General features: G+C 41.2%; 1 protein-coding gene across 1 annotated transcript in view; it reads left to right on the forward strand.

Moving 5' to 3' along the window:
- Positions 1–16,216, forward strand: part of LOC132256768 (dendritic arbor reduction protein 1) — a 42,162-nt gene extending 25,946 nt beyond the window's left edge. The window contains exons 2-6 of the mRNA XM_059753315.1: positions 2–337; positions 404–754; positions 816–1,251; positions 2,703–2,762; positions 13,707–16,216. Coding sequence (XP_059609298.1) covers positions 2–337; positions 404–754; positions 816–1,251; positions 2,703–2,762; positions 13,707–13,894 — 1,371 coding nt within the window. The 3' untranslated portion in view covers positions 13,895–16,216. The remainder of the gene's footprint in view (position 1; positions 338–403; positions 755–815; positions 1,252–2,702; positions 2,763–13,706) is intronic.
- Positions 16,217–17,377: the final 1,161 nt, after the last annotated feature.

Genomic DNA, 17,377 nt, shown 5'->3' on the forward strand with positions numbered 1-17,377 from the left:
GTCACCAGAACTAGAGTATCGGCATGAGCTGATGGGCCGACTTCACAAATTGGACACAGACATTGAACTCGAGGTTGTGCAGCACCACCAGATCGGCGACTCGCCGGACGCGGGCGGATCCAGTGTGTTGAGCGGAAGTGCTTTCGGCGGCCACCATCAGATATACGAGAGCTATGGCAGGGACTTCATCTTCGGCTCGAAGGGCAAGGAGCTGCTCTGCAATGACGTGGACGATTCCTTCCTGCGGCCGCCGCTGTGGGAGGACATCACGAGCTCCATCCAGAACATCGACCCCGAGAACGCCATCATGCTGGGAACGATAGCCGGGGCGACACAAGTGAGCTCACAACTGCCACCCAAGAATATTGAATTTAGACTTAGTGCATTTACGTATCTTGTCCAGGTAAAATTGGAGGCGGCAGATGATCATCTGCTAGAGCCTCTGGCTTCTCCTCTCCTGAGTCCGTTGGAGATAAAAACCGAAAAATCCCACCCACAACAAAACCTCTCGAGTTCAGTTCTGCACCAGCCGCCGTCTGGCCATCATGGCCAGAACGGCGGCGGAGTGTATCACATTCCGCCCTCGAGTTATCCACCGCTTCAGCATCCGCACCAGTCGCACGGGCTCCAGGGGCCCCTGAACGGCTACCTGGGCGCCACGACGAACGGCAATCATCCGCACAACGGCGGCCACGTGCACATGCCAAACTCCAGCCAAGGCAACTACTACAGTTGGCAGCAGAATCACCCCCATGTAAGTCACAAACTGATGAATTGATCCTAGAATCCCAGTTTGAGTCTCGGCTCTTCCGCAGAACTACCACAGTAAAATGTCGCCGCAGAACTCAAACTTCTGCGCGCCGATCTCTCGGCTCATGTACGTCCCGCCGCTCACCCCGCCCAGCTCAGATCCCGGAAGTCCGGGGAACTCCCTGCAAGGACCCCCGCGACGAACGCCTCCGCCGCCGTACCTGCAGCAGCCGCAGTCCGCGCCGCCCGCGCTCTCAGTGCCGCTGTCGCAGGCCTGCAACGCATCCCTGCCGCCGTCCGTGCACGTCTCCAGCGGAAACCACCACGCGACGACGCCGAACGGAGTCCCGGGCGGCGGGAGCGGCAGTCTATCGAGCCACAGGAACTCCTCGTCGTCGGCCCTGGTGCTGCAGGGGGCACAAGTGAAGATCGTCGGCAAGTACAACCGGCGGAACAATCCAGAGCTGGAGAAGCGGCGGATACATCACTGTGATTTTCTCGGTATGTCGCCATTCATGCGGTTCTGTGTTGTGGAAAAATATTATTGCCTTGCTATGATGCCTGATATCTCAATCAATCACCAGACAAATTGAAAGACCTCTTTGTCTTGCCTCATTTTCCCATTTGTCTGCCGATTGAAAAATACTTTTTACATCTCTTAACTCACCATGGCGCACAAGAGAGTCGCTCGCTGAGCTCTGGCACGTGCATTTCGAAATTGCGCCACATTGCTCATTAATTACTGTGTGCACTCTGAGTTCAGAGTTCTAGGACCCGCGATGATCCAGATCTCGACACACAGTGACCCAAAGAGTTTACTGGGGAAACTCTCATTTGTCACGCAAATGCTGGGCGAATATGGACGAGAACTATTCAAGTGACTCTCGTACGATCTTTTCATTCATTCTCGTTTCTTCTACTCCATCACGCGGAAAATACTTGTTAATCGTGAGAGAAGTGAACAGCAAGAATCACACTCGCCAGCATCCCATAAATAACGCAGCGCGAGTATTTCATAGCTGGGGATGCGGAGCAAAAAACTGGAGGCTCCCCAAGTGAACCAGAATCGCCATTCTGTCCGTGGAATGTTTGCATCACAGCACGAAGCAACTGTTCAGTCTTCCCGATATGATATACTTGCGGGATCTGAATGAGGGTGAATGCAGAACCGCTTCAATGATCTGCCCCTAGGTTTGCCTCTGTCCGATTTCTCACCTTAACTTTCCATCTTCTTGTACAATCGCCACTGTGAGATTTATTGCCGCAGCGCACAGGCTAAACAGATTCATTCATTGAATCCGGAGGAGCTCATAAGATCACACTCTGCTGCGGAATGAGGAGGAAGTGTAAATGGATCTTCAGTTGAATGTTGACAAAAAAAAAGCACGCAAGACCAAAATTGTGTCAGATAACATTGCTGTGCTGGAGGAGAGACAATTGCGTGCGCGCACGAGATCGCGCACACACATTATTTCGCAGTTGGAATCAATGGTCAAAAAAGCGCCGAATTACCCATATCTACCAATTAATTGCTCCCATTAAAAATTAACGAGTTCGAAAATGTGACGAAATTGGCAATAATCGCATTTAAATTATTACACTCACATTACAAAAACGATTAAAATTCCACCTTTTTTGCCTGTACTTTGATTTCTTATTGCCTGTCTTGTGATTTTTTTTTACAAGCTTGCCGATTATGAACAATTGCTTCTCATGCTCTCGCGGGTATTTATTCACCTCGTATATTGCTGAAATTGCAGCCAAAATGCCTCTTTTTTCTTGCTGCATTTATCTCAGAAATATACACGCCACATCACAGAAATTTCACCAAAAGTATTTTCCTTGTTAAAAACCGTCTTTTATGGCCTCCAGTGACAATAGACATGCACCGCGTGAGGAGTTATTTCAGCATGGTTAACGCTCATGAAACTCTCTGTCTCTTGTCTTTGCAGGATGCACAAAAGTTTACACGAAAAGTTCGCACCTCAAAGCCCATCAGCGGATTCATACTGGTGAGTTTGTATATCTTTTCAATGAACTCCAAATCCACCTCTTCGTCTCTTCACGCGTGTTTGTATAAGCTTTTTATTGTCATGGTGGAAGAAAAAATTAATGACTGCATTAAATAATATTTTATTACGGAATATTTTTTCCAGTATTTATGACATTATTAATGACTTCTGTGGAGATTATGTTTATAGAAATATATTCATAAAAGAAATTAATTTGATTAATACTCATTTAGACACCAAACACTTAAAATAACTTATACACGCGGCATGAAGAGAGGAAGAGGAGGCGATTTGAGTCGAAATATGTGTGATTCTCCCCTCAATTAAGTATCGAAGATAATTTCCTTCGTGTCACTGGCAAAGAGTCCGCGGAATCAAGCAAGAAATGTGCCATTTTAAACAGCGACAAGTGTCCATTTGACCCGAAACACTGTTGCAAATACACAAGCTAGTATGGCACTATAAAAGAGAGAATATGAAGTGCACCTAATGATGGCATATTCACTTCCAATGACCGCAGGATTTCTCTCTTGTCGTCAATAATATAAATTGTATTCATTGTCGATCTTCTGTTCACTCTCAAAAGCGGCTGAGAAGAAATTTTGTGTTGATTTAGAGTCTCAAATGCAACATTCTAAAGGAATCTCAATATTGTCCAATAATATTAGCAATTTTATAGTCACCCCCATGCTATGCATTGAGTTTGAAGGCATTTTTCACGCTGAGTGGCTGAGATCCAAGTGCCAAAGTCTTTGCATATTCACGGTGTTTTGATCTATATATCAAAACACAGCGGCTTCAAGTGAGCTTTAGGCTAAATGGCAGCCAGAATGCATTGTTGAGTGGACAGAAAAGTGTTGCTCGTGCGTAAAAGCCAAAGTCCTGCCGTGAAAATGGCTTTCAGTGAAGAAATCGACAGTTTATTGTGGAGAATTTGGGTGGCAACAGCCAACATCGCGCCATCCGCAGAGGAAGAGTCGAGGCAGGAAGAGAGAATGAAATGCCATCGTCCAGTAATATAAATTCTTGCCCCTGGTGCTATATAGTGCCATAAGATGTTGACGATGATGACCCACACAGGAAAAAGAGTGAATTGGACGCGGAGAGTTTATTCATATATACATGAAATAATAAACAGAGAATATGCTAATAGGTTCTCTTGCCTTTTGTGTTCGATATAAAAATTGGTGATCGGAGGAGAGGGAATAACCACAAATTGTTGGATTATTCGATTCTTCATAATTCAACACAAGTATTCCGCACGCGGGAAGCTGTGCACTGGAGGTCTGGAGGGGAAATGACTCAAAATTTATATCACATTTTTGTTCATGGCGATGGATAAAAAATATGAATGAAATTCTACTACTAAAATTTCATGTCTTCCTCTTTCTCACTTCTCTGGGACTCTTCTGAGGCGAGAAATGCCTCATCATGTGATACTTTAAGACCACATTTTTATTCATCCAGTAAATTTAAATACTTTATTGTTGGGGCCACACTTAAGAAAGGCTGCGTGGATTTTTTTTCTTCTAGAAATCTTATGAGTAAATGAAACAAGACAGATGGTAATTAGTATTGATGTAATTAAAATCTGACAGCGTGTGTCTTTTGTGCTGAATATTAACCACACACGTCAAATATTACATGAATCATGGCATCGTCGGCATGTTGGACATAAAATTGAATAGAATGTCTCTAAGGAGGTCACAGAATTTGCATGAAATTCTATCACAACTCTTCTTGCACGCGTGATGTACGAAGATTCCGACCAAAGTGAGACCGTGTTTCTCAAAACAAATATGCGTGCAGTGTGTTTTCGGTGTAGCCCTAAGAATTAAGGCCACATCAAGACCACACGCCAATAAATTCCCTCAAGTGTCCATTATATCTATCGGAGCTCATTAGAATATTTATCAAACAAGCGCTGAAATGCATTTTTACTCGATAAGTCGGGGACGCTCGGAGACGCGACAGTGATTTTCTCACTGGAACCTATAATTTTCAATGGTCAAGACCAATTCCGAGATTACACTTTAGAATGAACATGCAGAAAATCGGATTGATATGATAAGGCGCGAGTGTTTGAGCTGAATTTTCATGAATGAATCAAGAAACTGTTACTCCGTCGGTCGATTTTACGACTGAGCACCATCTCTTTCACCATCAATTAGAGGTATATATCCACTTTTATCGCGTCTCCAGCCTTTGATCGTCTCTTCCTTAATTTATATTTATGTGCAGTCATTTTTTTTAAAGCCAACTCTCCGATGCGCCGTTCCTCTGGGGCAAAACCGATTAATTGCATAAATTATTGATTTTAAATTTGTGGATACTCAAAATATTTCTCCGCGCTCTTGTGATCCAAAAGCATGGAATATAATTCAGTGTAGGAATAGATTAAACATGTCACGATTGACGTAGATGACTCTCTTCTCTATCTCGCTGTTTATAAGAGACTGGAGAGAAATGAAAAGGAAGAGCGATATGACAATTTGCATACATTTCCAGCGCTTATCGCTGTGTGTTCAGCTGTTGTGGACACTTGCGCACCACTCGAAAGCACTCGCGAGACGCGCTTTTGCGAATTATTCCATCTCCATGCTCGAAACACTCACTCAACTCTATGTACAGCATGAGCAAACTATTGTAATTCCATCGAAGAAACTGTGACCGCGTATATTGGCTGCGATGACACAGTGTGAGAAAGCCACTTTTCAGCCACTCTTAAGTACGAATCCGGAGCTTCTTTATGCGCTACACTCTGACAAACCGAGCCACTCCAGCCCTCTGTCTTTCTTCCCAAATCACAACCATTTCTTCCAGTGTAATTTCTATCACTCGGCATCACACTTAGACGCATTGTTCAGCCAGACCAGTGTTTGCAGATGATCTTCTCGCTCAAATTCAATATTTTTTGTCATGTGAGCACACCCAATCAGCGACTCATATTGGTTAGATTCTCATCTGCAGTGCAAAAGCGAACAAAAGACATCAATAGTCGAAGAGACGAGGAATCTGCGAAAAAAGTTGCCATTGTGCCACTTTTGATTTTAATTGGTTCACCATTTGCTCTATGTCGTGTTAATTAAGGCTAGAGTGAATTTCGGAATGTATCTCTGGCACATTTGTATTCATCGACTGCCTATTTATACCTTATGATATTGACTTGTATTACGTAAAAAATGTCCGACAAACTTCACAGGCAGAGATTCAAGTTGAATATGGCAAAGTCATGACTTATTATATTACTTTTTCGATTGCGCGCCGCGCAAGAATAAATGCCAATCATCCAAATAATATTATAAATTGTTGACCTTTTCTACCAATTGAAACCGCATCTATGCGCGAACATTGTGCACTTTACCCGCGACTGCAGGTATTGAAAGGGAATTGGCGGTGTGTTTTTGGTCTCCCATAATGCCATTTTCCATTTCCAATAAAATCACTTAAATTGTTTGCAAAAAGTCCCCATAAAGATTTTTACACTCTTGCCTGGCGATCTCAAAAGAGAGGGCTTTAATGTTGACTGCCAACACAATCAGAGAAAATACATGCAAATGGACATTTTAAATTGTAGCAATATCAATAGAGAGATTAATCTTAAAATGCAATTATCGTAAACATTACATGCCATTGAGTGTGTCTCTGTGGAAAATTATGATCATTGCGTGCGAGTTTCGGGTGGAAAAAGGCGTACGCAAACCAATGCGCGCGCGATGCCTCAATAAATTTCCTCTCATTCACACTAATTTTTTCCCGCACCACCAAAGTGGCGATCATCTAAGACGTGAAATCAGCAATGTTGTAACATTAATTCGCCTTAAATGTGTATCCTTCTGAGAGATGCGGCGCGCGAGACGCATAGCAAGAAGTGTTGAAGATACCGAAGCACAATTTGCACATAATAGCGCTAGCATTTTGACCGGATACTCAACACCCACGGCTTTTCGTGTGCTCGCGAAGGCAAGCAAATCAGCGAAAATATACATGTAGCCTTCATCATTAGAGCCTGATTTTCCGTTCTTTCGCCAATACCTCACAATCCTCCTTTCACACCAGAACTCTCCTCATCTGGGGGAGAATTTAATATCTTGTCTATCGTCAATCGCGCGCACAACAACACACAAAAAGCCAGTGTGATTGACAGAAACATTGCGTAAAATTCATTGTAAATCGACATTAGTTGGCTGAGGGGAGAATTGAAAGGAGAAAAAAAAGTCGCGGGACTTCTCATTACCTTCTCTCGGCACTGTTAATTCCTTACTTCGTTTCTCGCGATATATCACCGTCTCCAATTGTCGCCTCTCAACACTCCGCACATAATCCATGCTTATTGGATACTTTGAGCAACAATTGATCAATTGGCGGCCACGGGAGTTAACGCGTGAGTCCAGCTGTGATTACCTGTGCCAAATTGGTGCACGTGTTACACATATTTTCTATCGTACTTTTCCCTCCTCTGTCAGTTTGAGCTCCTCAAGATAATCTCTTAAATCTTGGCACTTCCCCAGCAGGGAAAACCGGTCAGCACGCGTCAGAATCTCTTCTGCCCATAATCACTTTATCTCATTCTACCTTTGAGTTTTTTCGCCTCCTCTTTGACCACTTCATGTATTCAATCAACCTTAATCGGAGTGAATTTTAAGTTACTCTCCCGGTTCACTTCATGAGATCACCTGAGAGATTGAAAGCAGTTAAAACAAGAAGTTGGGAGTGGAGAATAATCAGAAATATACATTTTTCATATGATTTCCAATATGATTTTGAAGTTGCAGTTCATTCTCTGCACATTTCCTGTTCAATACTGGTGTCAGAAGTGGGATTCACGGCCTTAAACACACATTTTCAAGTTCCAAAGGCTCGCCAAGAAGCCCAATTCGCATAAGCTAAGCCTGTTGAGGTCTTGTTTTTGCTTTTTTTCTTCTCCCCGCGCTTTAAATGTCTCATCCATTACACACGGAATTCAGCTAATAGTTTCAAGAGCAATTAACTGGGTGATTATTCGTAATACCTGAGGTGAGCAATGAAAGCAAAAAGCACTTTGACGTATTATGTGTGATCGGTATTATTGAATGCGGTGGCATGATTACAAGCTAAGAGTCTTAACAACCCGGCAATCGCTTTGGCAGCGCAAGAAAAAAGCGCAAATCACCGGAAAAAATCAAAAGCGTCAACAAATTGGAGGCATTTCCTTATTTTTCTTCTCAATTAATCCCAAACAGAACTCTACATTTGCAATATCAATGGCGGTGAATATGATTTTGATCGCTCTTTTTTCCGCGAGAGTGTGCAATAAAATGAAGGAACGGACAGAGTAACAAGAAAGTCAAACAGAGTTCTCTAAATGTTCCATGTACCATTGAGGATATGCGGAGAAGAGGAAGATTGGTGATGCTCTCCATGGCGTAACCTCTACTCATTCTTCTTGTCTCGCCATTCTCAATGAACAACACCAGCAACAACGGTGAAGACGTAAAAGGTGTGGAGAAGTCATGTCTCGTACGATGGGAAAAATTGTGCTGCTTTCATGCTATATGCACGATGCGGAAGAGCGAGAGAGACGAGCCGAAGGCTTGAATGAATGAGTGTTTGGAGGATCAATGGGAAGAAGTTGAACACACTCAATCACTGGATGCTGGAGAGAAGCCACAGACTATCATATTCTCCCCTGAAGAGTTTATCGCTCTCTCAGGCGATCAGGTACACATTATCTGAGGCGCGCGCGCGCTGCTTTGGCGAAGAGTGGGTGGAAGAATTGTCTTCCAAAATCTCTTCCACCTTTAAATTGAAAGTAAGACAGGCCAGGCATAAAAGGGAGAGTGCGATGGAATATCCAAGTAATCTTCCCAAATTGCGCGCGCTCCAAAAAATAGGCGTCATCGCATCGAAAAACGTCTTTTATCTGCCCCGTGATATCCATTGATACAGCACTCAGTTGGGAATCAAGAGAGACGTAATTACATGCTTCGTTACTTCACGATTTGGGCAGGCATGTAATTTTGCGGAGGATTGCCGTTTTTTCTGATATTTCAATTAAACAGTCGAAGAAAATCATTTGAGAATTGGACACCACTTCAATGACCCCTGAACTTTTCACCGGGTTGTGTGTGTGTTGCTCATGCAGTGACTATATTTACATTTGACCCCTCACCTGGTGAATCCCGGGTCCAGTCGCTTGACTTACAAGCTCGTGCGCATGTTTGGAGTCCAAATTTGGCGCTTTTTCTATATCTTCACTCCCAACATCGTGATGAAACTGTAAAATGTTTAAGGATTCTCTAAGAGGTGGCAATTTATTTCAGTCTCTTCCCAAATAATTTCCCATATTTCACGCAGAAATTTCTGTACACATATCAGTGTCAGACAGCAAGAGACGCCACAACAGAGACTCATTTTTTCCCCAGTCCAACACTCATGCGGAGACACACGACTATGGAGCACACGTGAAATTCTCCTCTTGTTATGAGCAGCAAATTTAGGTCAATCATTCACCACACACAATTTATTTTTTCCACGCGGCAGCACGAGTGACTCACACTCGTGGTATTTTATTTTATTGCTATATATATACTAAATTCACAGTATTTAATTCCATTTGGAAACTATCAATTTTCTCTGGCATCGCGCGCGCCTCAAAGAAATCCATCCATAGTGTGTTTGAAATGCGTCCGCGAGACTTTTGTTGCCAATTCCACTGAGAAATCTCGCGCAGATTTTGTCCACCCAAGAGATAATTGTTGACTGGTGGAAAACAAACTTCTATCGCTTCGAGATCCACTGATTTATGGCGCATTCGCAAAAGTCTGCATAATTTCTCATAAATACGCTGAATAATTTCTGGCCTTATCACTTCACACCACAAGCAAGTTCTCAGGCTTCGAGCAATTTAAAATATCAAATATAGAGTCAATATTGTGTATCGGATGGAAAAGGTCAATGATATAAATCATAGGTCTGCCAGTTCGCCAAAGCTCAGGTAACAATAGGAAGTGATTTTCCATCTGAATTCCTTTCCATGGCGCGCATTTGCATAAAATATAGATGAAATTTTGAAATAAAAGAAGAGTGGCAATTTATGCGCACACACTTTTGCTAAATAAGAGATTCTGAGACAGGAATTTCAACCTTCAAATTTCTTCAAGAAATCTCTGCGGAGACACATAATTGCCTCAAGAGCGCGTATAATAACAAAATTCTGTCCACGAATGATGAATTGCCGTGTATTTATATCTGGCAAATTGTTTTATTGCCCACAAAAGTGGACTAGAGAACACAAAAGCTGAGTGCGAAATCAAATATCCCAGAAGAATAAGAGTTTGTGTAGATCAGAAAATATTATGAATATTTTATTTTCCCAGGTGTGAGAATTTGTCACTCGCTAAGTTCACACTAAATATCATATCAAACACTAAAATCGGTAACTCTATATTTGCTACTCATCGCGCAGAGTCGCGGAGAAGCAAAACTGCCAAGATATACCGAAAAAAGAAGTGCCATAAAAAGCAAAACGCAGTGTGAATTTGCTATAAAAGCCGTGCATTTTTTTGCACATGTGTCAATATGAGGAATAACAAATTGATATGCAAAACATAATCGATTGGAATTCCTCATACGTTTCAATTTAGTTATTTTTCTCCTATTTTTTTCTCTCTCCTCCACTGCTCGCAACTACAGTTAAAATATGTAGATTAATAAAGAATTATCCAACAAACAAAACGTGATGGAAATACACAAGAGCGATATGAGACAGAATTGGTAAAAAGAGATAGATATAATTCAATGTCAAGTTCTCTTATAGACGAAAAATATTGCTCAATGAGCTTTATTGGGTTTGTAAAGCAATGAGAAAAAGATTTATTGTCTGTTTTTTCGCCTCTCCGTTCTGCCGAAACTTCAATTGCGGCATAATGTGGCGAATCTAACAATGAATCTGGACTGCGATCGAAAATGAATTTGTCGTAATTAGAAATGTATTTTGGAGGCCTCCAATTGGCCGCTGCAAAAAGCCGCGCCGCGGAATTGTTTTTAATTTCTTTTCATAATTTACTCAGCCGCATGCTCCACAAAAGCCTCAATAGAGAAGTTGATTTAGCCTCCAATTGCATTGAAGGTTGATCTGCAGTTGCTTTTCCATGCGATCTGGAAAAAATTTTCGTTCCGCGTTGGAACTAAAAATATCTTTTAGCGCCAAATCGAATCCGTATTGAAGTCTCTTTAGAAGGAAATTGAATTTTTCCCATGCTCTGAAATGGTAACTTGAAATCACCCGCGAAATTTATGCCGGTCGAGTCTCAAACTATTGGCGTTCTTTAAGCTCTGGCTAAAGGGGGATCGAGAGTGAGTCATCGTGGCAGAAATAGAGACAGTCATTCAAGACGATCTGCAAACTTCCTTGCTTTGCATATTTTTGCCACTGCGAAAATCTCAGATTATTCAAATTTATTCCCAAATTCGCTGGCCAATCAGAGAACATCTCTTTTAGAGGCGACAAGACAGTGATATTTATTCACATGTAGAGCCCAAGGAAGGAAAAGACATTAATTTGTGAGCGCCTTCGAAAATGGAAAAGTCCTTCGAGAATCAATTCAGCCAGCTAACTGTAACTCAACAGTATCAATTAAAATCTACAAACAGCACTTACCAGAGATATTCTAGAAGTCACGAAGAGTCAATTGATTTGACACGGAAGTAATTGAATTCTTATTGTTATTTATTGCATCAATTGCAGATCAATCATCACATTATTATCTTATGTTACCACGTGCCTCGCATCAGCTCTCTCTCTGTCTCTCTCTCTCTCTCTCTCTCTCTCTCTCTCTCTGTCTCTGTCTGTCTTGTTTCCTGGCATTTTTGATTATTATCCTCTCAGCCATAAACCAACCTTATAAATCATTCATAATCAGCTTAACGGAAGGGTAATTTTATCGTGGTAGTTGAGAAGATAAATCTGGAATCAATATTTTGCCCAAGAAAATTGACTCCAAAATACGATATCGTCTCTAAGATGTGTCATAAGGATCAGAAACAACGTCATGCTGACCTCAATTTGCTCAATCTTAACCGTCACAAGTTCCCAAATTGATGTTTGCTCAATCGTCCCTTGTTAAGCAAAGAGACCAAGGCGTGAAAGGTGGCGTTTGCAATGTGTGGCTTTGAACCGCCAAGACAGATTGCCACTCTATCGAGGATATCCACATTCCATCATATTATTCTCGTGCAAGAGGCATTATAATCTGCGAAAGAGCAAAGAAATTGACCGTGTTGTGTCTGACGAACAAGCCTAAACAAAAGAGCTCAGGCACACCAACACTTTAGCTGTTTTGCACAATAAATTGCGACTTTGTAGCAATTATTAATTATTTATATGACAATAACCGGACATTGAGTTCTTGTATTTGCTCTCCATCAAAACCGGGTTCGTCGCCTAAGTCTTTCGTTGTAATCTATTGCTTAACCTCTGGGAGAGAAATTCACACACAATTGACCGAAGAAGTTGTAATCGATTTTGCCCTCTGCAAACTTGTGCCCTTAAAGTCATCGTATTTAGGTTTTGCGGTTTCATCGACGAGAATCTTGTTTACCAGCAATCGAAGGCCAAGAGGCAGCGTGGAAAGTATCATGTATCAATTGCACTCTGATAAGGTGATTCGCGGAGAAATGCGCATTTATCTTGCAACTTAATTATCAAAGTGACAATAAATAACGAGGGTTTAGTGGCACATGAGTATTTCAATTCGCATTTTATTTTATTTTATCCCTCTGCCGAACACCCACGTGAGAACGCCAGGAATATATGTTACTGTCTTGGCATGGCAGTACAATGATTACCTCTTGTGGCTCATCATCATTAACGACTCGGCGACTGATGTTATTCATAAGGAATACAATTGACTATTAATCCCTTGACCCCATAAATATAGCAAAATCGGCATTGTGTGGTGTATTACATTGAAATGGAAACGATGGATCTGTGTGGCATAAAATATGATGAAAGATTATCTCAATTCAGCGTGTATTAATATTCAAAAAGAATGCGTTAACTTTCTTCCATTCACACTCGCGCGGTGCAGGTTTCTTTCATGAAGAACTTCACATGCAGGAACTTCGGCACACGCGGTGCAATTGCAATACGGCCACACTGATCGCCTCGCAGTCGATCCTCAAGTGGTCTCTATACCAATTCGACCGAGTGTATTGGAAACAAAACATTCGTTTACTTCTTGTAGCAATAACATAAAGACAATAAGTAAGTTTTGCATTCGGCACGTTCTTCCTTCATCTCGCCTCCTTTCTTCGCTCACCCCTGATGGCAGAGGAAAACACACGCACACAATATATACACGAAAATATTGATTACTTTTCACGTGTGCAGGAATGTGTCTCTCTCTCTGTCACATGAATATGCGGTTTACCCCAAGTGACGGGCGGTGAAGTGTGGGTGTGAGAGGTGGTGAAATAAAAGAAAACATTCCATCGGAGACACGGTGATGAATAAATTGGCGGCAAAAACATTTCACTGCAATGAATTCATTTACTTAAATTGCCACTGATTGTATTTCCAACTTATTTGCACTTCAGAGCATGCATTGTGAAATGATTGCGATGATGTGAGTGAGAAGATAATGTCATTCAGTGGTGTATCTCGTGGTGATTCTTTTGCCCATTCTGTGCATTTTCGCCTCCTCTCTGTTGTGATGGAAAAACATGTTAGGAAAAGAGTCGATATTGGAGAGAATTTTGTTGACTAGCCTCTGCCTGGGCGATTGCAACAGTGCCAACCAGAGACAATTTTCTGTAATTCACCACGAATTTGCCATTTGAAATTCTATGAAAGCTCAGCTTTCAGCAACATTAGACAATATAGCGTCTGTGCATGCGCATGATGACCTGCGAAGAATTTGGCGCGACACTAATTCCCATCACTCTATGCTCTGGTGTTTGCAGGTGAAAAGCCGTACACGTGTCAGTGGCCAGAGTGCGAATGGAGGTTCGCGCGATCGGACGAGCTCACCCGCCACTACCGGAAGCACACGGGGGCCAAGCCGTTCAAGTGTGTGGTCTGCGAGAGGAGCTTCGCCAGGAGCGACCACTTGGCGCTCCACATGAAGCGGCATCTGCCGAAGAGCAAGTAGAGAGGACACCAGGCGTCTCCACCGACAATTTACTACCGACTTTTATGCATAATGACAAAAAAGTAATTTTAACAATCTTCACAGCCTCTCTCAATAATGGTAATTTCCTCTGTTTTGTCTCTCTGTCTATTAATTTTAATTGCTAAATACCTCCACGAGCCTCGACCTTAAAATGGGACACAGTCGCTCTCCAAGATGCGGTGTGACAATTTTCGCCACAAGAAGCACACCTTATCATCAGCAATCAAGTACAAATTTTGTTGTTTGCTTCTCACAGCCAACTAATCTTGCAAAAGAGAAGAAATCCATTTTGCTGTCCTATGACTGAAAGTCACTCCAAATCCGGACAAATCCGCGTGCGGAATTGTTCTCTGGAATATCACGAAATTATATCTTTCTATTTTCCCATTGACGCCTTTTATTAGGTAGTATTTCTCACCTGCTACCCGTGCAAATTCTCTTTAGAGGCAATTTTACAATCTGAGAAGTCTTTTTTTCACTTTCATACCTTTGCTGCACATTTATTGCACACTGTGGAATGCAAAGTGCAACGTGACCATTAAAAATTCTTCTCTTTTTGTATATGTGTGTGTGTGTGTGGAGAAAAGAAAAACCTCTTCATAAACCCAAGTGTCTTCTCTTTACTCCTTAGCAAGCGCCTAACAATCATTTTATTGTCAATGGTTTATTGAATTTACACAGTGCGAATCTATTTTACACATTTATCACTTTTTGCCTCCTTTTTCCCACCTTCGTCTCGCTCCTTGTTCTCCTCCCGCCCATCAAGAACTAACTGTTAACTGTGTTACATAAATTAATAAGCCCAATGCGAGAGCATTGAAAAGACAGCAAGTTACTTAAATGCGTGTACACACCAAAGAGATTGCCAATACGGCGATCAATGATGATGGTGAAGAAGGTTGGACAATTTCCTCATATTTCTGCACTTGTCGTGCAGTTCTGTCCCTGTTTTCATTGTACAATTCTCTATTGTTTGAATCTTTCATGCTTCCCACTTTGGATCGTCCCGACAAAATTACTCAAGTCTCGAGCGATGCTCATCTCAAATGCCCTCAAGCAAACTTATCTAGCAATAGTCTCAATGTCAAAACCCCTCAAAAGCCAACCTATAAGTAATTTACTAATTAAAATAAATTGCATGTGAGCACAGTTGTGAGTGAAGTCTTTTCCGGCAAAGCCACAAATATACGCATTAGAAGATGAAGTAGAAGAAAGAAAGAAAAAAATCAAAATATCACTGTGACTCGATGTGTTACCATTTCTGTTGACTCTCAATTTTGTAATTTGTACAAGTGCAAATTTGCATAATTAGTTAATTAATTATTTTCGCACCAATAAGGCCTCTATCAATCATTGAGCACACTTTACAAACACATAGTGTACGCTATTCAGCTGAGAAAGATTATATTTAAATGCAAATGTACTGTATAATTTGTATATAAGCGTTTCAGTGTAGGAAAAGTCCGCGCTTTTCACATCACAACAAAAAAGTATGCTAAAGAGCTGAAGGAAAAAATAAATGGTTCAGAACTTCAAGGTTAAAATAAGGAAATCAAAAGAGAAAAACAAGCTGAAATTTATCAAATGCGACTTGACATTGTTACACTGAATGTTTCAACTCGAAAAGAAGGAGTTTTTTCAATATTATTTTACGTGTGACTTAGAATGTAATATCTCTACTTTATTGATAATATATTATTTTGTACATATGTAGAAAATCGTGTTCTTAGATGCCATTAAGATATTGTAACTTAAATATCTCTCCTTTTTCCTCTCCTTTTAGAAGAGAAGCCCATTTTTCTAAAGTGCTAAGCAGTTAAAACTATACGCAAAGAACAATATTCCTTTTAATACTGTATGTTTAATGTAATTAGGTATCTCTTAATTCTTATATATGAAAGTATTACATATTTTCATTGTATGTCCATCTAAGTGTAATTATGTATCTCAATTTTTCGTGGTAATAGAATTTTATTAATGTGTGTAAATGCAAGATTTTTTTCTTTGCCATAAAATATTTTTTCGATTTATAGACATTTCTTTCAATAGTGCAAAATGATCATTTGTATCATCCCAGAATCATTCTTAATAAGTATCTGTGTTAGATGGTAAAAAAAAGTAATGTAATTGAAACAATTTGCAACCCAAAAATCTGTGAAAACTTCTCAAAATCTATACTTTGTGCATTCCGCCGTGAGTGACATAATAGTGTATTCCCAGAGTTTATTAATCAATAGATATTGATGTCTACTGAATTTAGAAGAGAAGAGAAAGAAAAGTGAGTAAAATAAAGTAAAATTACATGTCTAATGAGACTTTTCCTCGGTCGACTGAATGTGAAACAAGTTTCCCGGATCACGGAGCGCTTGTCGCTGCGCTTTTGCCATTCTTGTGCAATATGACACAGAGTATGATGTGATTGTTCACCAGCAGCGACACAACAAACACACCATCGCATCGGTGCAGTGATAGTAAATTACACAAGATCGAATTTACTACAGACTGACAGCAGAGGTAAGGGCTGAAGTGCTTTCTTAATTAAACACTGCACAAGAGAGAGATTAAGAGATTGTCTTATTTTTCCCCGTGACTACAAATTATGGTGTAATTTAATGTAATTTAAAAGCAGTTCCCTGCGACAACTGCTAATGGAGGGAAAAGTGCATGCGAGCCCATTGAGATGCAGAGAAATTACCAACTTGTGTGGCTTATCCATTGGCCCCAAGTCAAACGCTTAAAAGTCACTCTGCGCAAACATCACTCGAACATCGTGCCCAATCGCTTGATAGGAGCTGAATCGATTTGAATAAATATGACTGCTTAATGAGACAATATCGGTGCTTTCTGCTGCTCCACCGCCAAATGTCACCCAAATCACTCGATCGCGTCTTTTACCGCGGAGAGACACTCTTGGAATCCGTGGTGCAATGCGAGAGGAAATTATCTCTGCAATTGACACGCTCGTCCAACACCAGAGGAGGCGACATTCTCCAACTGGACCGCGTGCACGAGACGAAGAAGTGGCTCGTATAAATCTTCTAACAAATCATATTCACTGACCCACTTCCAGCTGGCGTGGCAATAAATTCCTGCAAAAGCGCCAGAGAATTTTATCCGGACATTTTCAGACTCCGCACACACTGTGTGTAATGAGTTGAGCTCTAAGGGTAATGCTGGTAATCATTAAAAACCAGCCGCAGACCCTGAAAATGTGCCATCAGAGAATGTTGACTGCAAAATTGTGTGCTAGTCTCGAGATGAAATTCCATCTCTAAAACACCACACTTTATTATGAATTGTCAAAACGACTGGAAACACGTACTTTTTACCTGATTAATGCAAGCTCCACTAATTGGACAGTTCTTTGGGTCAAGTTGTTGTATTCGACGTGTAAACAAAAATCCGCCGCAGAGTCAATTTTCCTGAGACTGCAACACGTCGCGGATGAATGATGAAAAGATT

Source organism: Phlebotomus argentipes, unplaced genomic scaffold (assembly GCF_947086385.1).
Source record: "Phlebotomus argentipes unplaced genomic scaffold, Phlebotomus argentipes genome assembly contig_17, whole genome shotgun sequence".
Taxonomy (NCBI): Eukaryota; Metazoa; Arthropoda; class Insecta; order Diptera; family Psychodidae; genus Phlebotomus; species Phlebotomus argentipes.